This window comes from Lepus europaeus, chromosome 17 (genome assembly GCF_033115175.1).
Source record: "Lepus europaeus isolate LE1 chromosome 17, mLepTim1.pri, whole genome shotgun sequence".
NCBI classification, from domain to species: domain Eukaryota; kingdom Metazoa; phylum Chordata; class Mammalia; order Lagomorpha; family Leporidae; genus Lepus; species Lepus europaeus.
The window spans coordinates 61,734,587-61,761,207 of NC_084843.1; the positions used below are offsets into that span (position 1 = coordinate 61,734,587).

The window sequence follows — 26,621 nt, forward strand, 5'->3', positions numbered from 1 at the left end:
GCTGAGAACCACAGTTGAGGGAATGGCCATTTGCCCCTGGCTCCCCACAGGGTGCAGGCCCCTTGCTAGCTGTCTACACTGGCAGCCCTTCCGAGTGCGACCAGATCTTAGCATGACCCCAACACCACCAGGAGCTGGGAACACCAACGGAGTGGAGGTACCGGGGGCCGCAGGAGGAACCTCCGAGTCCTAAACCCGCCTGACCTTCCCCAGGTAAGAGCCCGCCCCTTGCACCTGTTTCTGTCTCGTTCGCGTCAGCAGCGGCACTCACCAGGTCGGCTTCTGTTCTCTTTTTGTGAAATGGAAGCGTTTTGGAGATAATGGAATTCATTCATCTCTTTTCAAATGTTCTAGAAAGTACACTTTATTAAATGTGAGATGCTTACTGGCAACCGAAACAAGGGCCAGAGGAAAGTCACTGCCTCCCGTACGGCCGGGCTCCCCGAAATTCCGCCTATGAACGTCGCAGTTAGCAGGTGCAGCAGGGGCAGGGCTGGCTTGTGATGTCGCCTCTCAGTCCAGAGCTCACGTTGCAGGGCAGTGTGTCTTCTCGGGCCAGCATGAAGGTCAAGAGTCGCCTTCAAGTTACTCCACGTCTGTTTGTCGATTTTCCTCAAGTTGAGGACGGTTCGCACGACACTTCCTTTGGCTCTGTGGTGTCCGCTGGCTGGGAGACGGGAGGAGACACACAGGGCAGCCTGGCCGCCGCCTCGCCATGCCTCACAGTTCTTCCTTCTCCTCCTCCGCGCAGATGCACGCGGCCCGCTGACTGTTCATGAAGGGCCGGCAGCCCAGGGTCCACACGGTGTTGAACACAGTGTCAGCCAGAGAGTCACAGGCTGCTTGAGAAAGACCAGAGAGGTGAAGGTTAACACAGAAGACCACCCCCGGGGGCTGGGCGACTTTGAAGAAGCGAAGTTGCTGTCCCGGGATAACACGGTGGGCGCCCGAGGAAAGCAGAGACAGGCATCCCAGGACAGGATTCAGGGGAAGAGCTTATGTTTAAGAGACTTTTTGGCCGGTGCCGTGGCTCAACAGGCTAATCCTCTGCCTTGCGGCGCCGGCACACCGGGTTCTAGTCCCGGTCAGGGCGCCGGATTCTACCCCGGTTGCCCCTCTTCCAGGCCAGCTCTCTGCTATGGCCCGGGAAGGCAGTGGAGGATGGCCTAGGTCCTTGGGCCCTGCACCTGCATGGGAGACCAGGAAAAGCACCTGGCTCCTGGCTTCAGATCAGTGAGATCCACCGGCCGCGGCAGCCATTGGAGAGTGAACCAACGGCAAAAAGGAAGACCTTTCTCTGTCTCTCTCTCACTATCCACTCTGCCTGTCAAAAAAAAAAAAAAAAAAAGAGAGAGAGAGAGAGACTTTTCAGGAAAGAGCGTATCCAGGATACACTTCAGGATGTCTTCCTTTTGGGGGACCCAACACTGGTCACCAATCAGAATCTCTGTACCACGATGCTTGGTCCATGGGAAACCCACCATGTTTTGGCAGAACACACCGCTCAAGTAAAATGTGTGTGTTTCCCATAGCTTCCCCTGTTGGAGCTGGGGGTGCGTTCATTTATGAAAAGCCTCTGTATGTGTTGGATGTGTTGCCCCCCACCCCGTTAGGTCCTCTCCGGGTGAGCCAGACACGAAAGCATCATCACCGGCTCGATCTCTCAGTCTGGACAGAGTGGACAGGATGCACAGGTCCGCAGGTAGAGACAGAGGCCACGAGAGCAGGGTCCCCCCGGGGGGTGGGGGCCACAGGACAGGGAGGGCCTCTGTCCCTTCGGAGTGAGGCTTACTGGGGAGGGCGGCTCAGAAGAATTAAGGTATCTGGGTTAAACTTTAAGATTGACGAGGCAGATGAAGAATGGATACACGCCACCACGTGGATGGATCTTGGAAACACGATGCTAAGTAAAAGCAGCTGGATGCAAAAGCCCACGTTCTCTGTGGATCCATTAATGTGAAAGGGCGGGAGGAGGCCATGCATAGAGACAGGGAGAGTAGGTTCGGGGTCGCCAATGGCTGCGGGTAGAGTGCTGAGGACTGGTTGCTAACAGGTAGGGGCCTCTCTGGGGCAAATGAAAACGTTCTGGTAGCAGACTGGCAAAGGCTGCACAACTCTGTGACTGTATGAAAAACCACGGGATGCTTACTTTAATGGGCTGAATTTTATGGTATGTTAATTGGTTAAAAAAAAGTTGGTTCACTGAAAAGCTTAAAAATGTTAAACTTTCAGCTAAAGTGAGCCACAGAAACAGAGAGAAGAGCTTTATTCAGGGGTGAAAGTGAGCCATCGCTGCCAGTCTACAGAGACAAACCGGCTTCTGAGGGAATGCTACGGATAACTCGTGCCAGAGAATTGGACAAACCTCAACGGGATGGACAGATTCCAAGACAGACATGCCCTGCTGAAAGGCACTCAAGACAAAATTTAAAAAGTGACTAGATTGCAAGTGTAAATAAATACAATTGCTAACTCAAGACCTGGAGTTAGTCATTAAAAATTTCAACATGACTTCACTGGAGAATTTTACCAAAAAAAATTTTTTTTGTTTAATTTTTTTTGACAGGCAGAGTGGACAGTAGAGGGAGACAGAGAGAAAGGTCTTCCTTTTCCGTTGGTTCACCCCCCAATGGCGCAGCTGCAGCCGGCGCACCGCACTGATCCGATGGCAGGAGCCAGGTGCCTATCCTGGTCTCCCATGGGGTGCAGGGCCCAAGCACTTGGGCCATCCTCCACTGCACTCCCTGGCCACAGCAGAGAGCTGGCCTGGAAGAAGAGCAACCAGGACAGAATCCGGTGCCCCAACTGGGACTAAGACCCTGGGGTGCCGGCGCCACAGGCAGAGGACTAGCCTATTGAGCCATGGTGCCGGCCAAAAAATATTTTAAAGATTTATTTTTATATGTGAAAGGCAAACTTACAGAGAGGGAGAGACAAAGAGAGATCTTCCATCTGCTGGTTCACTCCCAAAATGGCCACAATAACCAAGGTTGGGCCAGGTTCAAGTGAGGAGGCTGGAGCTCCTTCTGGGTCTCCCACACAAGTGCAGGGGCCCCAGCACTTGGGCCATCTCCAGCTGTTTTCCCAGGAGCATTAGCTGGGAGCTTGATCGAAGTGGAGCAGCTGGGACTCAAACCAGTGCCTCCATGCAATGCAGCAGCTTAACTCGTGGGCCACAACACCAGCCCCATTTACCAAACACTTAAAGAAGCGTTAATACCAGTCTATTTCAAATACTTCCAAAAATTAGGGGAGGAGGGATCATTGCTCAACTACTTTTGTGAGATCAGTATTACACTGACACCAAAATCAGACAGACATCACCAGAGTAACAAGCTATAGACCAATCACCTTTGGGAATATGGTTGTAAAACCCTCAAAAACATACTAACAAAATCGAATCCAGTGTCACGTAGAAAGGATTAAACCACGACAAAACAGGATTTATCCTAAGAAAGCAAGCTTGGGGGCCAGCACTGTGGCATAGTGGGTAAAGCCACCGCCTGCAGTGCTGGCATCCCATATGGGCGCTGGTTCGAGTCCCGGCTGCTCCACTTCCAATCCAGCTCTCTGCTATGGCCTGGGATAGCAATAGAAGATGGCCCAAGTCCTTGGGCCCCTGCACCTGTGTGGGAGACCCGGAGGAAGTTCCTGGCTCCTGGCTTTGGATCAGAGCAGCTTTGGCCATTGCAGCCAATTGGGGAGTGAACCAGCGGATGGAAGACCTTTCTCTTTCTCTCTGCCTCTCCTTCTCTATGTGTGTAACTCTGACTTTCAAGTAAAAAAAAAAAATCTTTAAAAAAAAACATGTCATTTTCCTTTAAAATAAAAAGAAAGCTTGGTTTATCATACTAAATTCACTTAGTGTAACACACAATATTAATAGACTAAATGAAAAATATCACATGATGTGAGAAAACCAAAAATCCAATACTTTTTCATGATTAAAAAATTCAACAAACTAGGAAAAGCAGAGAATTTCCACAACCTGATGAAGGCCATCTAGAAAACTCCACGATAGACCATCATCCTCGGTGGTGAAAGAGTCAACACTTTTACCCTAAGGTCCGGAATAAGCCAAGAACTCATTCTCAACAGTTCTAGCAATGTTGCATTGAAAGTTCTACCAGGGATGGAACCAGTCCTGGGGCACAATGTGTTAAGCCATGTGTGACATCATCCCACACTGGAGTGTCAGTGCGAGGCCTACTAAAGTGCCTGGAAAAGCAACAGAAAATGGCCCCATTGCTTGGGCCCCTGCACCATGTGGGAGGCCTGGATGGAGTTCCTGGCTCCTGGCTTTGGCAGGAGCAGCCATTTGGGAAGTGAACCAGTGGCTGGAAGGTTCTCTCATTATCTCTCTCTGTCTCATGCTCTTTTCCTGTCACTCTGCCTTTCAAATAAATAAACCTTGAAAAAGAAAACAAAGTTCTATTCCAGGCAGTTAGGCAAGAGAAAGAAAGAAAAGGTCTCCAAATTCCAAAGGAAGATGATGTGCATTCTCGTGCGTGTAGAAGGACTCGAGCAGCCACTAACAAGTAGAATAAGTGCATTCAGCCAGGGGTAGACTATGAAACCAACATGTACGCATGTACCACATAACAGTGTTATGGTCAGCATCCAACTGCATGTCAGCAGTGCCATAGAGTGTACCACCTAGTTACAGTCACGGCTGTCTTGCTTTGTGCCATTGTACCCTATGATGTTCACACAACAATACATCCTTGTCACTAAGTGATGCAGGAATGTGCAAAAAAACCTATTTCATTACATCATTAATAAATGATCTGAAAAATAAAATTGCATCAAAAAGTATAAAATACATCAGAATAAATTTAACAAAATAAATCTGAGATCTTGTGTTGTGAAAACTGTAATACATTTTTTTAACTTTTTTTTTATTTGACAGGTAGAGTTATAGATAGTGAGAGAGAGAGACAGAAAGAAAGGTCTTCCTTCCATTGGTTCACCCCCCAAATGGCCGCTATGGCTGGCGCTGCACTGATCCGAAGCTAGGAGCCAGGTGCTTCTTCCTGGTCTCCCATGCGGGTGCAGGGGCCCAGGGGCTTGGGCCATCCTCCACTGCCTTCCCGGGCCACAGCAGAGAGCTGGACTGGAAGAGGAGCAACTGGGACTAGAACCCAGCACCCATATGGGATGCCGGTGCCGCAGGCGGAGGATTAACCAAGTGAGCCACGGCACCCGTAATACATTGTTGAGAGAAGGTAAAGACCTAAATAAATGGGAAGATATTCGTGATCACTGATCAGAAAATGTATTTTGTTAAGATGGCAAGCTGTTCTATTTCTAACCCTGCTCCCTGCTAATGTGCCTGGGAAAGGAGCAGAAGATGGCCCAAGTGCTCGGGCCCTTGTACCCACATAGCAGGCCCCGAGTGAGTTCCAGGTTCCTGGCTTTAGCCAGGCCCAACCACAGCTATTGTGGCATTTGGGAAATTAACCTGACGGTGAGATCTCTCTCTCTCCGCCCCCTCCTCCTCCCTCTCTCCCCCTCTCTAACTCTACCTTTCAAATAAATAAATCTTTTTTAAAAAAAAAATTATAGATCACAGACCCAAATGTAAGAGCTAAAACAAAAAGACTCTTATAAGAAAGTATTACCAAATTTTTTGTGACCTTCAGCCAGGCAAAACCTTATTACACATTACACTAAAAGTATAAGTGACAAAAGAAAAAGAGAGATTAATTTAATCAAACTTTAAAACTTCTGTGCTGCAAATAGCACCTTAAAAAAGAAGATATTTTCAAATCACATATCTGATCAAGAACTTATATCCAGAATACATGAATAACTCATGAAACTCAATGATTGGGGCCGGCACTATAGCGCAGTGGGTTAACGCTCTGGCCTGAAGCACTGTCATCCGATATGGACGCTGGTTCGAGACCCGGCTGCTCCACTTCCAATCCAGCTCTCTGCTATGGCCTAGGAAAGCAGTAGAAAATGGCCCAGGTCCTTGGGTCCCTGCACCCATGAGGGAGGCCTGGAAGAAGCTCCTGGCTCTTGGCTTCAGATCAGCGCAGCTCCAGCCATTGCGGCCAACTGGGGAGTGAACCATCAGATGGAAGACCTCTCCCTGTCTCTCTTTCTCTCTCTCCCTCTCCTCTCTCTGTGTAGCTCTGACTTTCAAATAAATAAATAAATCTTAAAAAAAACCTCAATGATGGAAGACAACCCAATCAAAAACGGACAAAGAATCTGAACAGGCATTTCTCCCAAGCAAACACACAATGGCCAATGAGCACATGGAACGGTGCTCCACATCGTTAGCTGTTAGTGAAATGCAATCGAAATCTCAGTGACATAGCACTTCCCATGCACCAGGTCCATATTTAAAGGGACAGATGATAACAAGTGTTGGTGAGGATATGGAGAAATTGGAACCTTTGTACACTGTGGGAATGTCCAATGATGCACCCACTTTGAAAACAATTGGGCAATTCTTACAACACTGTTCAACACAGAATTTCCATAGAACCCAGCAATTACTCTCTTAGACATAAAGGAAATGAAAGTACAGATCCTCACAAAAACTTGTTCATGGTTTCACAGCCACATTATTCATTATAGTGAAAAGGTGGAAGCAACCCAAATATCTACCAGCTAATAAATGGATAAAGAAAATACATTACATAATAGAACAGAAGGGGTTTTTTAAACATTCCTGGAAAAATGCATATTTCAGAAAAACTATATGAATTTCAAAATTTTTTGCACCAAAATAAATTTTTATTTTTTGAGAGGCAGAGAAGAGTTCACATCTACGAGTTCACTCCTCAAATGCCTGCAGTGGCCTCGGCTGAACTGGGCTGAAACTGGGAGCCAGAAATGCAAGCCAGTCTGCCAGATAGGTGGCAGGAACCCAGGTACCTTAGCCAGCAAGGCTTCCTCCCAGGGTGTGCATTGGAAGGCATCAGGAGCTCCCAGTGAGTATCGAACCCAGGCACTCTGATATGGGAGGCAGGTGTCTTAACCACTGGGCCAAACGCCTGCCTCAACTTACCTTTAACTCTACTTTTATATGCACTTTTTGATGTACTCTCATTATCGAGCAATAAAAAAGAATGAGAGTCCAGTGCATTCTCCAACCTGGATAAACCTTACCAAGCAAAAGAAACGAGTCACAGAAGCCTGCGCACTGTGCAGTTCCATGCATAGGAAATGTTCTGAATGGGCAAATCTATAGAGGGGAGAGTAGCTTAGTGGTTGCCTGAAGCTGGGCAGGCAGGGTTTGGGGAGGGGCTGCTAGCGGCTGTGGGGCCCCTCTCTGGGACGATGAAAATGTGTAAGGTGGACTATCAGGTTGACTGCCTAATTCTGTGACTGTATTTTGAAAAGCATTTAGTGAGTGAATCGCCTGTGTCCTATAGCCTCATGAAGTTGGTTCATCAACAAAAAGTGAGCCATCAGAGGGTTCTATGCTGAGGGAACCTCAGGGCCGAAAGGAATGGGCCAGCAACCTGAGTAGTTTGCACAGGCAGGAACCAGGAGATAAATCAGGAATCCCTAAGGTGACGCTGGAGACACAGGCTAGGACTGCATCACAGGAGGCCGTGTAGGTCACCCTGAAGAATCTGGATTTAATTATTAAGCAGGAGGAATGTACTGGATGACTTAAACGGAGAGTGGAGATGATCAGACTTGTGTGGTATAAAAACATACATGGGGGGAGGGGCACGTGGCACAGTGGTTAGTCATCACTTGGGAGGTATGTGTCCCTTATCAGAGAGCCTGCTGCGAGTCCTGACTCCTCTATCTCTGCCCCGGGCTTCCTGCTAAAGCGGCTCTGGGAGGCAGCAGACGATGGCGACTCAGGTACTTAGGTCCCTGCCACTCCCGTGGGAGACCCAGATGGAGTTCTGGGCACTTGGCTTTGGCCTGGCCCAGCAACAGCTGTTGTGGGCATTTGGGAAGTGAACCAGCAGGTAGATCTGTCTCTGTCTCTCTCTGTCTCCCTGCCTTTCAAAAGATAAAAAGATAAATAATTTTAAATATATATATTATATATTATTTATATATTATATATGATTCTATTTGATACACACACACACACACACATAACGTCTGGTTCCAATGGGAGAGTAGGTTGGATGGGACCCAGCAATGAGGTTAATGTGCAGTAAGCAGGCCAGGGGGAAATCAGAGACGTGTAAGAGAAAGACTCCATAGACATTGCTCAGAGGTCACCCAGCCCTGGATTAGCAAGCATGCACGTGTTCACCCGTGGTAGATACAGAATAGAGTGACACTCCCTTTTACAGGCCCAATTAATTATTCCTGTGTGCAAACCCTCCAATATGCACTTTAGGAGCGCACTCTAGACATTGATCCGTGAGCAACAGCCGAGAGACTTCCTGCTGCCACCAAGCCGTGTGGCGTGAGGCCAGCTGCCATACGCCTGCATTTCAACCTTGACAGTCTACAAATATCAAGTGCTAATACCCGGGTATGACGTTTTGGCTTCCAAGCTGAAAGATTAAGACTTTGCCTATGGTAAATTAGGAAAAAGAAATTCCAGGCAAGTACTAGAAATTGAGTAGCCAAGCAGTGTTTAAAACAATTACCCTCAGGTCTCTATAGACATCTGCTCAGAAAAGAGATTTTTAAGATGTTTATCCTGGGAAGAAAATAAGAAGAAAAAAAAGCTCACACCAAACCAACGGGTCCTATTCAGATTATTGTTAATATGGAAAATGATTTAACGCCGGAATGGATTGCCCGAGCCAGCTGGCGGCACTGTCTCCAGTCCTAAAGGACGAATGTTGATTTCTCAGGCAAGGCTCTGGCACGGTCCTTCCATCAGGAGTGAGGCCAGCAGGGCGCGGGCAGGACAGCAAGAACTTTGGTGCAGGAGGAGGTCCAGGCTCCTCCACCAGGGGCCCCGCCCTGGCAAGCTGGACGCATTCTGCCCCTGCCTTTGAATAAAGGGGCTCTGGCTACACCGGTGTGTGGAAGCAGCAGCGGAGCTCCTTGCTCTGAAGGCACCTACCTTCCACCTTGGACACAAAGCCCAGACTGCGCTTGAGGTCCGAGCAGATGGAGTGGAGGCACCAGCGGAACTTGGCGTCACAGCGATACTTGTTGGCACCGCAGGTGTCGTAGCAGACGTCCAGCTGGTTGCAGCACTTGGTCATTGCTGGGATGCCCAGGTCCATCTGGGGAAAGTTGAAGGGAGAAGAAAGAAGAAAACAAAGGCCACGTTTAGACCCAGGACCTCAGGCAACCTTCCCCTCTCATTATAAACAAGTCAGTTCTCCAATTCCACTTCACATGCAGCTCAGCGGGGGAGCCCCAATGATTGGGTAGAACCTGTGACTGACAGGCGTGGTGTGGGTTTTAACTGTGGTTTACTGTTTGGTTTAATAAGGGGTTCTGGCCTGCTTTTCATCTTTTCTGTTAGCTTTTTTTCCAAATGTACACACTGTTGCAGTGATGAAAAAGAGAGATCAAAAAGGTAGTCAAAGACAACGCACAACTCTGGCCCCAAATGAGTGACCCATGGGGCAGATCCCCAGGGCCTCCAGATGCAATCAGTGTGTAACATTCCCATGGGAGATTTTGCTGGACCAAAGATTCCAAGGATATGAAGTGGACGAAATTCAGCCCGAGTTCATCAGGAGATATTTCTCAGGGACTCTCCCATACAGCACGGTTTTCAGGGTGTGTGTGTGTGGTTGTGTTTCTGTCTCTCTGAAGGGGTTGGGGAGGGGCTGATGCTGTGATGTGGTAGGTTAAGCCACCCCCTGCGACGCTGGCATTCCATATGGGCACTGGTTAGAGTCCAGGCTGCTCCACTTACAACCCAGCTCCCTGCTAATGGCCTGGGAAACCAGAGGAGGAGGATGCAATTGCTTGGGCCCCTGCCACCCGTGTGGGAGACCTGGATGGAGTTCCAGGCTCCTGGTTTCGGCCTGGCCCAGCCCCAGCCATTGCAGCATCTGGGGAGAGAACCAGCACCTGGAAGAGCTCTGTCTCTCCCTCTCTCTGTCACTCTGCCTTTCAAATAAATAATAACAAATCTGCTTTTTTAAAGAAAGGTGTTGGGGAGCAGCGGGGGGGTAAAGCACACAGTGCCTCAACCCAGGGCATGTGGTCAAATCTCAATGTGTGTGTGTGTGTGTGTGTGAGAGAGAGAGACTTTTTCTTATAATTAATGTAAATGTGGCACAAGTTGAGTAACTCATGTAACTGAATGCCACACAGTTATCAAACAAGAATTTTCAAATATAAATTTAAGTCCATTTTTAAATTTTTTAAATTATTTTTATTGTATTTGAAAGGCAGAGAGACAGAGTTCTTCCATCTACTGATTCACTTCTCAAATGGCTGTAACAGCCAGGGATGGGCCAGTCCAGCACTCAGTCAGCATCTCCTACCATGTGGATGGCAGGAATCCACGTACTTGGGCCTTTACTGCTACCTCCCAGGATGACGTTAGCAGCAAGGTCAGTTGGAAGTGGAGCTGGAACTTCAACCAGGCATTCCCCTTTGGTGACTAACTGCTCAGTCAAATGACTGCCCTGGAATTTTTATGTAAAAGATTTATTTATTTATTTATTTATTTGAAAGAGTTAAAAGGAGAGACACAGAGAGAGAATCTTCCATCTGCTGATTTACTCCCCAGATGGCCACAACAGCCAGGGTTGGGCCTGGCCAAAGCCAGGAGCCAGGAGCTTCTTCTAGGTCTCCCACACGGGTACAGGGCCCCAGCACTTGGGCCATCTTCTACTGCTTTCCCAGGCCATTAGCAGGGAGCTGGATCAGAAGTGGAGCAGCTGGACTTGAACCGGTGCCCACACAGGATACTGGCACTGCAGGCGGTGACTTTACCTGCTGTGCTGCAGTGCCAGGCCACAATTTTGTTTTCAATTGTGTGGGTCTATAGAGATGACAGTAGATTCAGATACGGCACAGAGAGAAAGGAAATAATGGGCAAATTCATTTGTGAGCCACTCAGAGTCTTTAGTGTTCCAAAGGTCTTAGCAGGGAAATCTATATGTGTACACATACATTTCTTCTTCTTCTCCTTCTTCTTTTTTTTTTTGACAGGCAGAGTGGACAGTGAGAGAGAGACAGAGAGAAAGGTCTTCCTTTTTGCCGCTGGTTCACCCTCCAATGGCCGCCGCGGTTGGCGCGCTGCGGCCAGCGCACGGCACTGATCCGAAGGCAGGAGCCAGGTGCTTCTCCTGGTCTCCCATGCGGGTGCAGGGCCCAAGCACTTGGGCCATCCTCCACTGCACTCCCTGGCCACAGCAGAGAGCTGGCCTGGAAGAGGGGCAACACTGGGACAGAATCCTGTGTTCCGACCGGGACTAGAACCCGGTGTGCCGGCGCCGCAAGGCGGAGGATTAGCCTAGTGAGCCGCGGTGCCGGCCGTGTACACATACATTTCTACGTGCATAGAAGTGAATACATGCATGTGTGTGTGTCCTTTTTTTAGTGAGAGAGAAGGGCAAGTTGATGGATCTCCTGTCTTACAACGTGCTAATTAGCTTGATAGAGAACCTTGGGCAAGGAAGGGAAAGGATCACAACGGTGTTGATGGAAGTGGAACCACGCTGCGGCATGTGTGATACACTGGAACAGGGTGCGTCCAGGCGTCAGCGTCCTCAAAGTTTTTCTAATCACCTGGCTGGAGGAAGCCGTGCGAGTCTTGTTCTGATACCTGAAGTGAACCGTGGTGCCTGTCTCTCACCTCCAGCCCCGGGAATTCACCACCGCAGAGGCAGCCCAGATTGGATGGCATTTGGCTTGACTGAATTGAAAATTATTGAGCTAGTACTAAGTAAGAGGGGCAAGCCTCTTCCGCAACCCCTAACTGACTTGAAGTTAAATATATTTGCAGCCCAACATCTGTGGGTTCTCTAGGAGACTAGGTATTTTTTTTCTTGCTTCTGTGTCCGGGGGCCGGCTGGGCACGCGGCTGGGCCGGCCGGTGGATCTGGGTGCACCTTCCCTCATGACATCACAGATTTCATATACTAAGAAAACATCCAGCCAGAGGCAGCCAAGTTTGTTATTCTAGTAAAATCAGTATACTGATACATTTCTGACAGATGGCGCAAAACTGTTTTTGAAGAAAGGGGATCTTTTTATAACTTGCTCTAAAATGCCACACGAGGTATTTGGAGGCGGCCGACCACCTGAGGAGGGTCGGTGTGCTATGGGGAGCTGGCCAGGGGGTCGGGTAGGGGTGAAGGAGTGGGCAGCTTTGCGCACACCTTCTCCCTGCAGCCCCGGACTCCAGCTCCACCCCGTGCATGTCAATCAGAGGGCCCGCTTTCCCAGGATGCACCTCCGTGAGGAAATGCCAGCATGGCCACGCGGAAGTTAACCTCCACGTGGAGGCACCGTAAAACTCCCAGCGAACCTCGCGGATGCTACACCCGGCCCACACCCCCACGCGGTTTGTGTGTGGGGGCCACCCGCTGTCCCGTGAGGGGACCGTCTGCGCATGGCAGCGGCTCGTTCTCCCCCCTCCCCCATGTTCTCTCCTCGCAGGCATCTCCGGCCTCCTTAGGGCATTTTGCACACTCACACCTCACTCTCTTTAAATACAGCGTGTCCTGGTTTTGGCCCTGTAATTCTGCCTCCCCTGACTGAATACACACATGGGGTGGGGCTCCGGCCGGGTTGAGTGTGTGGGAGGCTTCCCGGGAGTTGTGTGGCACCCCCACGTGCAGTTTACTTTCCCTGTGGCCATCATGGCGTCTCCTTCCCAGTCCCTGGTGAGGCCCGGGTGCATCCTGGGAAAGTGAGAGCCCTGGGTTGACCCGCGAGGGGTGGAGTTCCAGTACGGGGATACTGGGAAGTTGTGGGGAAATCTCCCAGCGCATTTATTCCTGGCTAACTTCCTGCCATATCATGTGGCGTGAGTACTTGCGAGTGTACAGCAAGCAGCTGGGTGGCCGTGGGCATGCCGATTTCTGCGTGTAAGTCTCCCCACGGGGCTGAGCCGATGCAGCCTGGAGAAGTCAGGATGCTCTGGCAGGCCAGGACCAGCCCGCTCCAGCCAACACTGGGATGGCTCACTTATTTAAACCAAATTTAGGGCTGGTGCTGTGGCGTAGTGGGTAAAGCTGCCGCCTGCAGTGCCGGCATCCCATATGGGCACCGGTTCTAGTCCCAGCTGCTTCATTTCTGATCCAGCTCTCTGCTATGGCCTGGGAAAGCAGTGGAATATGGATCAAGTCCTTGGGCCCCTGCACCCACGTGGGAGACCGGGAAGAAGTTCCTGGCTCCTGGCTTTGGATCAGCGCAGCTGTGGCCATTGCGGCCAATTGGAAAGTGAACCAGCGGATGGAAGGCTGACCTCTCTCTCTCTCTCTGCCTCTCCTTCTTTCTCTGCCTCTCCTTCTCTCTCTGTGTAACTCTGACTTTCAAATGAGTAAATAAATCTGTAAATAAACCAAATTTGTCTGATTTATATAAAATTAAGTTACATTCTGATCTCTGACGGCTCAGCTGAGGTGTGCAGTGGCAGCTTCGAGGTTTTGATCCAGCACCAGGGCTTAGCTGAGAGACAGCTGCCTCTGAGGGAAAGGGAACTGGATATTGTTTTTGAAAACTCTCTCCCCTCCCTTACAGTCAATTTAAAACGCCAAGGCCCGAGGCTCAGGCAGATTCTAGTGATGGTCGCTGCCATCAGTGGTAACTCTTGGAAGACTCTTAGTTGGAACAAGCACCCAGGAAGGTGGCGCTGGCCGTACGTACACTTGCTGGTACCTTGAGACCCAGGAAATGGGAGCTGCAGCCGTTGGGCTCCTGAGGCTTGTAGCCGGGTCTGGGCACTGGTGTCTTTCCTAGCAGGGGGAAGAGAGGAAAGAACAGGAAGGAGCAGTTAGCAACCAAGCATTTGGGAACTTTCATAAAAATGAGAGCTTTCTAAAAGCATGTTCCATTTTCCCTTTAAAAGTCACTGCTCCTCATCAGACATTGGCATCCAAAGTAGGTGGTAATGATGATGATACCATAAAAGAATAGTAACTTTCAAGCCATTTTGACATTTGCTTTCCAATCTCAAAGGATTTCATGAGTGTTTTTGTCCTAACAGTTCCAGTGTTGCTTAGCTGCATGATGAAGGCCATGGCCAAACCGCACTGCACTTACAGTTTCTTATCCCCCCCCCCCAGTACTTGAAGGCCCCCCAGCACCCACAGGACAGGCAGACCTCCACCTGACCACACTCGGAAGGCACCAGCGTTTTAACAGCGCCACGGAAGTGCTTTGCGTGCACCTAGAGGAAGGTCAGCAGGGTTCTGTAGACAGAGGCAAAGAAACATCCTGGTGCAACTTTGTAGGCACTTGTGCCATGCAACTGAGCAGAAACAGCCAGAAAAGCTTTGGATTTCTTGGTTTCTCCCATAGAGCTTTTGAGTTATTTTATGATCTTACAAATGTGTGGAGAGAAGTAATGTCAATTGCATCAATGGTAATCACCATAAAGAAAATTTTAACCTAAAATAACCTCAGGACATTAAGCTGTGTGTGTGTGTGTGTGCGTGTGTTTAAGATTTATTTATTTGAGAGGCAGAGTGACAGAGAGTAAGAGAGATCTCCCATCTGGTGTTCCATTCCCTAGATGCCCACAAAGCTAGGGCCAGGCAAGTTCAAGCCAGGAGCCAGGACCTCCATCCTGGTCTCCCACAAGGGTGGCAGGAACCCACGCACTTGGTCCATCACCTGCTGCCTCCCAGGTGCGTTAGCAGGAACCTGGATCATAAGTGTGGAGTAGTGGGGGGAGGAGACTCAAACTGCCACTCCAGTATGGAATGCAGGCCACCTGCCCATGCAATAGGTGTTTTATCCCACTATCCAAATGCAAATGGGACTGAGAGGTGACCTGCCTAAGGTCACACAGGAAGTGAGGGAAGCAGGATATAAATTCAGACTTCCTGATTGTCTCCAAAGCCCATGCATTTTCACCACGTCTCTGCCTCTTTAGGACACGGATGACCTGGCCCGAGATAGACAAAAGATGCTGAGATTCGGTGTTCGGGAGAGGCACCTGCCAATTCTTCTTTTCTTTCTTTAATCTACCAGGAATTCATTTTTAATTATTTTATATGAATTATTTGAAAACTGAAGAAAGCAAATTCCCACGTACCCACTACTCAAACATAATAAGTGCTAACATTTGCCAAACTTTCTATCAATATTTTTTCTGCTTAATTAAATGTTGCAGTTCAGGCCCAGCTGAAGCTCCTTTGTACCCTGTCATCCTGTTTCTTAGCACACTCAGCCTCCCTAGACACAGAATACAGGCGTGGGCTAGGTCTCTACTTGCTTAGGTCTTCCTTTATGTCTTTTGATAAAGATATTGCTCCCATATGTTCAGTGTAACTCCTGTAAACCTATAGTCTTCATATCTTTAACCAAGGAAGAATATCTCCTAAGTACACAGACATAAGGATCCTAAGGCTAGTGTGGCAAATCTGTACTCCTCTGGAATGCAATCTACCAGCCCTAGGGTGTGGCACCGGCTCTTACAGTCCAAGATGGGCTCCAGCCAACAGATCCACGTTAGCAGCATGGGCAGAAGGAGTTAGGAAGGTCCAGCCCCTCTCTTGAATGTTTCCCCCATCACTTCCTCTTACTTCCCTTTAGCCAGTCCTTAACCAAATGTCAACTCCTGGTTGCAAGGGTGAACACAGAGGCGGGGGCTTCCTACTGCAGAAAAGGGGGAGGGGAGACGCTTGCAGATGATGAGCAGTTTGCTGCCGGGAGCCTACGTGTGGGGTAGGGCTGTAGTCCAAGATGCCCCGGGGGTCCTCATCTGCTGGCATTGAGTGTGTGTCTGTGTAGCGGCTCCGACTGGTCTGTGTGGCCAAGAGAGCACATGGAAGTGGAGGTAAATGTGCTGCCACGGTCAGGTGCCAGACCTGTGACTTCTGCCTGGGCTCTCTGTCTCGCTCATCCTTCCTTCTGAGGGCGCTGTGTCCTGACCAGCCCCATGGAAGGGCACCTGCCGGGGCCACATGGATTTTGCTGGAGCAGCCCTGGCACTGGGAGTGCTTGGGGTAGTGATTATTTTGTAGGCGTGACTTGTCCCCCCTGCAGCCCCAGGTAGCAATTGTGTAACTCCCTAGGAATGTTGGGTAGAGTTTTTCTTATTCCTTTTTTAAAAAAAGATTTATTTATTTATTTGAAAGAGTTGCACAGAGAGAGGAGAGGCAGAGAGAGAGAGAGAGAGAGAAAGGTCTTCCATCTGCTGGTTCACCCACCCACCCCACCCCCACCCCCGATGGCCGCAATGGCCGGAGCTGCACCAATCTGAAGCCAGGAGGGAGCCAGGAGCTTCCTCCAGGTCTCCCAGATGGGTGCAGAGGCCCAAGGACTTGGGTCATCTTCTACTGATTTCTCAGGCCATAGCAGAGAGCTGGATCAGAAGTGGAGCAGCCGGGACTAGAATCGGCACCCATATGGAATGTTGGCACTGCAAGTGGTGGCTTTTCCCACTACACCACAGCGCCGGCCCCGTAAATAATCTTTTAAAACAAATGAAGCCCCATTCCTCAGCACCTGGAGATTCTGTATGTCCCAAACTCAAATGGCTCCTGCTCTGCACACTGGCTTTTACTTTCTCCATTTTTGGAACTTGAAGACTTCAGTTTTACTCACACATCCTTATCTACAGTTTCCCTTTCTATGGTTTTGGGTGTCCACAGTCAAGCACAGTCTAGAAATACTACATGGAAAATTCCAGAAATAAACATTTTGAGTTCTCCATGTTGAGCTATTCTGAGCTGTGTGAAGTCTTGTGCTGTCTGGCTCTGTCTAGCCCAGGACCTGACTCTTCCGTGTGTATCCACTCTGTATGTGTTGTCTTCCCAGTAGTCACCAAGTTGGTGGCCACTGTGATTATCAGATGGACTACATAATGCTGTGGTGCTTGTTGGTGGGATTCTGCAGCAGTTTCAAGTATCTATGAGGGTCTTGGGATGTGCTTCCTGTGGGTAAGTGTGGGATGACTGTATTCCAAACTAGCACACGTCTGCGTGTGCAGAGCATGTTTTATTTACCCCCAAGGGTTCTTGTAATTTGATACTATACTTGTTTTATAGAATCTGGTCTTATAATTGATACTATACTAACCTGCCATGTATGTGGGAGAGTGGGGGAAGAGAGAGAGACAGACAGACTAGGAATGGGAGAATGAGTAGAGTGCATTAAATAACATGAGAGAATCACACATACAAAGATAACCACACTGTACCACATGATTCAGTGTCTCCTGGAGGTCAGATTATGGTGGGTTTGTTCTTTTACAAATGGTCTGCATATACTGCCTTCATAGATACCAGGAAATAGATTTAAATGAAGAAACGCATCTAATTTGGTGACACACCTTTGGAGAGCCTTTGCCGCTGAAGGCATTGGCAGCAGGGTCGGTGTGGTTTCCAGGGTTACCCTCAGCTATTTTGGCACTTCACCACTCTCAGGAGAGAAAACTTTTATGTCCTACTTCGAAACATAATGGGGCCCAGAGCATTGGCACAGTGGGTTAAGCTGCAGTGCCGGCACCCAATCTGGGTACCAGTTTGAGTCCTGGCTGCTCCACTTCCAATCCAGCTCCCTGCTAATACACCTGGAAAAGCAATGGAGGATGGCCCAAGTGCTCAGGCCCTGCACACACTTGAGAGACCTGGAAGAAGGTGCTGGCTCCTGATTTCAGCCTGGCTCAGCCCCTGTCATTGTGGCCGTTTGGGGAGTGAACCAGCAGATAAATAAATAAATAAATAAATTTCTTTAAAAAAGAAAGATAATGGAATTTCCCATCCAATCTGCTGCTGATGAAGGTTTTTAAAATTCATTTTTTATTTGTGTTGACACATATTATTATGCCTATTTAGGGGGTACAGGGTGAAAGAGTTTTTAAAAAATCATCTTTATGGGCCAGTGCTATGGCACAGCAGGCTAATGCCCTGGCGTGAAGCGCCAGCATCCCATATGGGTGCCGGTTCGAGATCCACTGCTCCACTTCCAATCCAGCTCTCTGCTATGGCCTGGGATAGCAGTAGAAGATGGCCCAAGTCCTTGGGCCCCTGCACCCGCGTGGGAGACCTGGAAGAAGATCCTGGTTCCTGGCTTCAGATCGGTGCAGCTCCAGCCGTTATGACTAACTGGGGAGTGAACCATTGGATGGAAGACCCCCCCCGCCACCTCTCTCTGTCTCTCCTCTCTGTGTAGCTCTGACTTTCAAATAAATAAATAAATCTTTAAAAACTAAAACCAAAAATCATCTTTAGTGTTTTAACTGCAGAAATTCCTTTGGGATATGACACTTGACCCATTTGTTGTAAACAAACAGGTGATGGTTTGCGTTTGGGCAGTGTACCACATCTACAAATTACAGTGTGATCAGTTTACAGGTGGGTGTTTTAAGTCAAGGGATCCATACTGTCCTAAATCTACAAATTAGTTTCACTTTCTGCCTTGGGCTATTTCAAAGAGTGAGAGGCGGACGACTGGATCTTCCACTCCAGGGACCGGCAGCCTTGGCCCAGAAGCCAGGTCCAGCCCCCGGCCTGTTGGGTGTAGCCTGCCAGCTAAAAATGGTTTTTGTATTTCTAAATGGTTAGGATCCAGGACAAGGATAATATTTTTTAGCATGTGAAAATTTTATGAAATTTAAGTTTTAGTATCCACAAAAATATTTAGTGGAAGCAAGCCATAGCCATTTATTATGCATTAACTCTGACTGCTTTCCCAGACAAAATAGCAGAATATTGTTACCATCTTGATGAGAGGATGGTTTTCTAATCAAGACATAAGATGCAGAAGCCATTAAAGAGACTGACAGGTTTGATCTTACAAAACTTAGAACCTTCTGGATAAAATGCAACACCACAGGGCAGAAGAGGCAAGGAGGGGGTGGGAGGCCTTAGCTGTGAAACCCAAGACTCTACCTTCCAGCCATGGTGGTGGGTGCAGCCTCTCTCCCTGTCTAGGCTTTGCCGTCGGTAGGGGTCTCCCTAAGGGTGTGTCTCTCCTCCCCGCACAGCTGGCTCACTAGCAGTGCTGGGAGTCAGCGCGCTGGGCTGGAGCTGTGTTGCTGGCTCCATCCGGAACACTCAAACCCTGCATGCCTAACACATCAGCTCCCTTGAAGCCATCAACTCTGTGTTTCATTCACTATCACAGATTAAGTGGCTGCCTGGGGCAGGGGATCAACGTGTCCTGGTTTGCCCAACACTGTCCCTGTGTTCTCAAAGTCCCGCATCCCAGGAACCCCTCCCTCTTCCTTCAGACCCCACAGACTTGGAGATCTGGTGCCCAGTAAAGAATCAATCTATTTGCTTCTAAGTCAGTGGCTCTTTCCCTGCCCCGCCCCCACTGGGCCATGGATCACCTTACGGGTCAGATAAAGGCTGTGAAATCTTTCCCTGGAAAAATACACAAACTCACAGGTTCATAACATTTTGCTCTAAGATTTCAGGCAAATAAAAAGTTCCCATTAAAAACAAAAAAGGCTGAAGAGCATTAAATAAAAAGGCTTCTGCACAGCCACGGAAAGAATTAACAGTGTAGAGACACAGCCCAGGGAGGGGGTGACAGTGTTCGCAGGTGAGACATCTGGAAAGGAGTTACTACCCAGAAACAGGAAAGGAACTTAAACAATTCAATAGCAAGAAAGCAAGCTACCTGATTTTAAAATGGCCAAAGGACCTCAAAGGACATTTCTCAAAGGAAGAGGTAGGAATGGCTGACAGATGTATGGAAAACCATCAGCATCCTGAATCAGCAGGGAAATACAAATTAAAACCCAATGAGCAGGGCTGGCGCTGTTGTTACAGTGCCGGCGTCCTATATGGGTTCAGGTTCAAGACCTGGCTAATCCACTTCCAATCCAGCTCTCTACTATGGCCTGGGAAAGCAGTAGAAAATGGTTCAAGTCCTTGGGCCCCTGCACCAGCCTGGGAAACCCGGAAGAAGCTCCTGGCTCCTGGCTTCAGATCAGCCCAGCTCCAGCCATTGCAGCCATCTGGGGAGTGAACCAGCAGAAGGAAAATTCTCTCTCTGCCTTTCTGTAACTCTGCCTTTCAAATAAATAAAAAAACCTTTAAAAAACAAACCCAGTGAGCTCCCACCTTACACCTGTGAGAATGGCCATTTTCAGAAAGACAAAACAAAAGATGTTGGCAAGGACATGAAGAACACTGGCATGCTTGCACACCATGGGTAAAAATGTCAATTAGTACAGCAAAGGTAGAACTACCACCGACCCAGCTACCCCACTAGAGTACAGACCCAGAGGAACTGAAATTGGTGTGAAGAGACACCTGCACACCAGTGCTGCTGCACTATTCCTAATAGCTGAGTCAACCCAAATGTCCATCAGCTGGTGCAGGGCGCAGTATTCCACAGAGACACTGGGACTGCTACTCACGAGATAGGAACCCTGTCATTTGGCACCAAATGGTTGGAACTGGAGCGCATCATGCTAAATGAAATAAACTGGACACACACTGTGTGATCTCACATGTGAAATCTAAAAACGTCGGCTTGGTAGAAGCAGGGAGGAGAAAGGTGGTTATCGGGGGCTGGGGTGGAAGGGGAGAGATGAGGGAAAGGTCCCAGAGGGCAAGGTCTCTGGCAGACCCGGGAGTGCGTGTTAGTGACCTGTTGCACTGGGTAGTGACCACAGTTTCCAAATGTGCTCACTACAAGAAAATGATAATGGGCAGGCGTCTGGCCTCATGCTCAGATGCTGCTCGGAGTGCCTGGGTTCTAGTTCCGGCTCTGCTCCTGACGCATTGTCCCTCCTAACGCACGCTGGGAGGCAGCAGGTGATGGCCCAAGTAGCTGAGTCCCTGCTGCCCGCATGGGAGACCCAGACTGAGTTCCCAGCTCCGCTGGGGAGTGACTGAGGGGATGGAAGCTCTCTCTTCCCCACATCCTCTCTCTCTCCCTTTCTCCTGGTTTGTCTCTCAAATTTAAAAACAAGGTAAGTTGGTGAGGTGACAGATATGCTAATTTGCTTGATTGAATCTTTCTTCATGTACACATGGATCGAAATGTCACAGTATTCCCCATAAATACACAAATATAACTTTCCATTTAGATTTTTTTTAAACAACTGACATTTAAGATAGTTTTAAGATTCATTTTTCTTGGAACTGAACCCAGGAAGCACTGTATCATGGGGCCCTTTTATTACGGTGTGGCTGTATGGGCAGTGCCTCCCGTGGTTCCTGCCCAGCCGGAGACGCCAGGCCAGCGACCCTGCTCCAGAGACCTGCGCAACGCACTGAACTCTGAGAGGGTGCTGACCAGCCCTGGGGAGTCAGGAATGTCTGTATGTGTTGAAAAAGAAATGGAAGGACCTAAAGGCGGTCGACCTGTTGGCCAGACTAGGAGGTAACTTGCCTCAGGTCAGCAGCAAGGGGATTCCCTCCCAATTCCAGCCGTGACTTTCCCGTGACCGGACTGTCTCAAGGCCTGGTCCAGGAGCACCTGTGCCAAGCGCAGCCCCGGGGCCTGACTCGGCACAGCTGCGGCGGGAAGGGGGCTGCACCCTTGATTCTCAGCAGCTGCACCCCGAATGCTATGACGCAGTTATTGTAGTCGCAGCTCAATCCTCTGACAAGCACAGGTTTTGCGTGTTGACAGGAAAACGAATCTATTTCGGTCTGAAAAGCGTGCAGAGCAGTGGTGCCATGCTACGGTGGGATGCCAGGGCCCAGAAGCACCACTGTTGTTCGTACGGTCTCTCTCACACCTTCTTACCCAGCACTTACGGCGCGTCGGGCGTTATAAGCAATCTAAGGGTGATCTACACTACAGAGAGCATTGCGGAGGTTCTGTGCGAGTACCGCTCCATTTCACATAAGGGACTTGAGCAAAGGTGCTGGCATCCCTGGGGTTTCTTGGAACCAGCACCTCCCATGGACCCCAAGGGCCGACCATAGTGGGAAGCAGCCATCAAACTAAGCCCTGTCCTCATGCGTTGTTGCCAAATCATCCCTCCTGGCCAAACCTACAGTCCCTGATGCCGGGTCCAGCAGACTCAGGACCACCTGATGCAAATTCTTAAAGTGCAGACTTCCTGACCCCACCCCCTCAGACCTGCCAATCAGAAACACTAGGGGTGGGGCCTGCAATCTATTTAATTACACAAGCCCTGTTGCGTCCGAGCTCAGGAGTCTGTGAGCCACGGAGCACGGTGAGTTGTAGAGCAGACCCAAGCGCTGCAGACACCGTTTGTGGGCGATGTCTATGAGTTTGCCTGAGGAGACATTTCAGACGTGTTGGGCCGGCCTCCAGGTGTCTGGGAGCCCCAGGTAACAAGGCTGAGCCCCCTCTCCTGCAGGCTTTCAGCCCTGCAAGCAGCTCTGTTGTGCACCGGGGACAGGAGTTATTTGCTTTGTTGCGCCTCTGTGGACCACCCCCACCCGCACCTGTGGCTGCCCACAGTGCCCTCCCCCCCAAGCTCTGCAGCTAAAACTGGCTGAAATCTTCAGTGCTATTTTGCCAGAGAAGGAAGGAGAGGGTTTGAGCTTTGATTTGATTTAAAAAAAAAAAAAAAAATTCCTGCTGTTATCTGTTTGCCAAACCACAGGTATTAGTCTTGTGCTACCCTAGGAAAGAAAAAACACCTGTGTTGATGCAAATAGCTGGAACTCCGTTGTTGCAGTTCCTGCCTCATTCCTGCAAACCCAAGTGAGTGACCAGGGGTCTGCACTGAACCCAGCCACCCTGGACAGACTCGTGGCCTGGGTGGGGGGCCGGTGGGTGGGCGTTACCTTGGTGGACTTAGCCTATTAAGCTTGTACAGGGTGGTGAGGACCCTATTCTTAACACGTCCTTGAAGTAACATCTTGACAGCAGGGGCTCCATTTTAGAGCACACGAGACTCCATCTTGAGAAAGCACCACCCGCTCCTCCACCGTGAGACTCTGGTCTGAAGCTATGACCTAAAACACTCGGACAAGAGCAGTCCACCACATCACACTTGGCAAAGCATAGAAACCCCTTAGCATGATCGCTCAAGCTTAAAAACAGATAGGCTGCACCTGGGTTAATGTAATTTGTATCTGGCATGATTGAAGCCAATACCTGGATTAATGTCAAGATCGTAACTGGTATTGTTAAGGTTATAATTGACATTAGTTTCGTGTAGACTTTAGGTCAGCTTGACCCCAGTAACCATGTGTTTCCCCCCTCCCGTTTTTTTGTGGTTTTGCCTTTGTAAACCCTGTTGCTTCTGGGGTCAAGAGTTCTTTAGGAGGGCACAAGCCGCCGGCGCCGTGGCTCAACAGGCTAATCCTCCGCCTTGCGGCGCCGGCACACCGGGTTCTAGTCCCGGTCAGGGCACCGATCCTGTCCCGGTTGCCCCTCTTCCAGGCCAGCTCTCTGCTGTGGCCAGGGAGTGCAGTGGAGGATAGCCCAAGTGTTTGGGCTCTGCACCCCATGGGAGACCAGGATAAGCCCCTGGCTCCTGCCATCGGAACAGCGCGGTGCGCCGGCCGCAGCGCGCTACCGCGGCGGCCATTGGAGGGTGAACCAACGGCAAAAGGAAGACCTTTCTCTCTGTCTCTCTCTCACTGTCCACTCTGCCTGTCAAAAATAAAAAAAAAAAAAAAAAAAAAAAAAAAGAAGAAGGAGGGCACAAGCCGGCTCTCAGCTGCCGGCAGTGAGTGACCACCAAATTTTATCAATGTGTGGTGCTCTCTGTTTGCGCTGGCTCAGGTGCAACATCCTCTGGGCCATGGTTAACCATTATCTCCCAGGCACCCTCCGTGTGGGAGGGAGCCGCTCCCCCTGCTCCAAGATAAAAAGGGAGACAGATTTGGGAGGTGGGTCTGGCTGGTGTGTGGCCTTCGGGAGTCTCAAAGCTGAGCAGTGTGGTATTTCTGCCGAGTGTTTCTTAGAGGCGTGGTCCCGCTGCCTTGTCTGGTGGTGCCATGGGACATGGGTGGAAGAAACTGTCATACTGATGGATTTGGAACCACGAGGCGTCCAGGAAGGAGGCCCTGGCGCTTGGGGACCCTTGGAGCCGCCAGGCCTGCGCCCTAGGGGACCCTTGGAGCCGCCAGGCCTGTGCCTTTCCCTGCTCAGCCACGGTCGGGGACGGGGCTCCTGTCCACTCCCCGGCAGGCTCCGGCCTTGCTGACCTGGGCAGGACTGTCTCGGGCGGGTCCAGCAGGTCGATGTCAACCAGAGGCTGCCCGGAGTTGGGGGAGAGGCGAGAGGCTTCGGCTGAACCGAGCACGCGGCCACCACGGAAGCCCTGGTCCCAAGAGCATCTCTCCCTGGGCCCTCCCCCAGAGCCCCTCACACCCCCTCGCACCCCACGCCCCTGCCCCCAGGCACGTGTCCCAGGTACAACGCAGGGGGCTCAGTGGCATCTGGGTTTCAGATGAGCCTCGGGGGATCTCTAACCGGATGCACCTGTAGGAGCGCACACTCACCGTACCGACACCTGTACTGACAGATCCCGTTCTTCCCTCCCAGCAGCTCCAGAAAGGAATCGAAGTAGCCGCTGACAGACTCGAAGCTGCCGCGGAGGTACCGCAGGCCCCAGTCCGAGTAGGACTCGTCCTCCTGGGGGCCGGGGCTGCGTGGATCCAGGCCGCCGCCCAGGCTGAGCCACAGAAGCAGGCAGCCCGCGGCCAGCCTCATCCTGCGGCCCGCTGGGGACCCCGGGGAGCTCGGGGTCGCAGCCCACCCGGCCAGACGTGGGGCCGCGCTGGGACGGCGGTTATCTGGGGCGCCCGGGCTGTGTTCGCAAAGGTGGACTTTAAACACGACTCTGGAGGCGGCGGTGAGGTAAGGGCGATTAGAGAGAGGGCAAAGGTGAGGCGCCGGGAGGGAAGCTTCCCGGGGATTTCACAGTGTGGGGATGGGGGGGGGGGGGTTACGCCGGCCTGGAGGCGTGAGCATTTGGGCGTCTACCCCTGCAGCCGGGTCACCTGTCCAGCAGCAGCCATTGTGGCCTCCTGACCCCAGAGCCTGGCCATACCGCTCCGCCGGTCACCTGCGCGCGGCCTCCGGGACAGGTTCGCGGTGTAGCTCTGACCCGCAGCCGGGAGAGCCCTTCCTTCCTCTGCTTGAGAGCCCGCCTCTGCCTAGGCGTCCGCGTGGCTCTGACTTGGGAGTCCTCTGATCCGGCAGAGCCCGCTTTGGCCTCCGTGTCGGTGGCGTCCAGGTCTCGGGGAGCAGCTTTGGGTCATCACGGGGTGAGGTCTGCAGGGGGCTGTGTGGGTCCTGGGCACACACAACCCTCCCAGCAGTGACAGCCTTTGAGGTTCTGGAAGTCACGGGGCTTATGGGAAAGGCGGGCTGAGATTTGTCGGTTTTCAGGTTGTTGGCTGACGTCTGGGGTGTTGGCAGGACTTGCGGTTGGTTGATGGTTGGCTTTTCCTTTGAAGTGGTACCACTGGCAAAATCGCTGGTATATAGTAGGGACACCTTTGTGATGCGCCTTCTCTCTCGAGTGTCGAGAAAGCCCCATAGAATATTAAATTTCTCGATTCCCACAACAGCCACGCCTGGGCTGAACCAAAACCTGAAGCCAGGAGCCGGGAACTCCATGCAGAGCCCCCACGTGGGTGACAGGAACCTAATTGCTGGAGCCCTCGCCTCCACTTCCCCAGGGTGCGGTTAGCAGGAAGCTGAGTCAGGAGCCGGGGCCAGGGGTCAACCCCAGGCACCCTGATGCAGCGTGCAGGCCGCTAAATTGGTTCACGTTTAGATAAATGTTGTCCAAAGATGTGGACTCCAGGTAGAGCGAGTGCTGTGAAGCACCTGTGCCTTTCCAGACTGCTTGTACACACCCACGACAGCCGCGGCGATTCCGTCTCGCTGAGTGACAGGCTGCACGTGCAGCCCCGGGAGCAGACCCAGTGACGTCATGCGTGAGGCACATGCACAAGGAAGCGCACCTTTCCTCCTTAGCCACAGGAGGAAGGTGCCGGTGAAGGCACGGAGGAGAAAGCTTCTCCTTTGTGTAATGAGGTAATAGTGATGTGTGGGTAACAATACAACGGGAGTTTTAAGAACTCTTTGTGATGCCAGAACTTCATGATCCACAGCGCTTCGCGAACACCCAACATCTTCCTTGGTCGTAAGGTTTTTGACTTGTCTGTACATGTGGTTATGAAGTCATCCAAGTTTGTACTTCCAACAGCTTTATTTGCAATCGAGCTGATTGCAATGATGTCACTTGCTCTTGGCAAATGCAAGATGGCAAATAACGTTGGATCATTTTTAATTCTGGAACTTTGTGCTGATGTGAATGTTGCTGGAATTGTTCATGGTGTTTTCTCCCCGGTCCTCGCTACCTGAGAATGTTCTTGGGGTACAATGCCTATTTGCTATGTTAAGCATTTTTCAGTGTCCAGCGCACTGGTGTTGAGGACAGTCACGTGGTGTGGACCAGCAGTCACCCCCTTCCTTATGCAGGACTTTGTCATCACCCTGAGCAGCGACTGAACTCATTCAGCAATAACATCACGCTCTTCTACCCATAGCCACTGGCCACGGTCATTCCACGTTGGTTTATTTATTTTCATTTGTATTTCTTTGGAAAGCAGAGGCCAAGCTCCCACGTGCTGGTTCCCTCCCCAGATGCCCACAGGGAACTCCACCTGGGTCTC

The 26,621-nt window shown here is 50.5% G+C and overlaps 1 protein-coding gene across 3 annotated transcripts; it reads right to left on the reverse strand.

Moving 5' to 3' along the window:
* Positions 1-348: 348 nt before the first annotated feature.
* On the reverse strand, positions 349-24,774 carry PLA2G12B (phospholipase A2 group XIIB). Of its 3 annotated transcripts, none has more exons than XM_062214419.1 (4): positions 24,435-24,774; positions 13,735-13,823; positions 9,011-9,176; positions 349-839 (listed from the first exon to the last, which is right to left on the reverse strand). In XM_062214419.1, the coding sequence occupies exons 1-4, from the start codon at positions 24,643-24,645 to the stop codon at positions 721-723; spliced, it is 585 nt and encodes a 194-aa protein (XP_062070403.1). In that variant the 5' UTR covers positions 24,646-24,774; the 3' UTR covers positions 349-720. The 3 variants fall into 3 exon arrangements, with proteins under 3 accessions (XP_062070403.1, XP_062070404.1, XP_062070402.1); XM_062214420.1 differs by having other exon boundaries at positions 349-842; positions 13,747-13,823; positions 24,435-24,773; XM_062214418.1 differs by having other exon boundaries at positions 349-842; positions 24,435-24,772.
* Between the last annotated feature and the right edge of the window lie 1,847 nt (positions 24,775-26,621).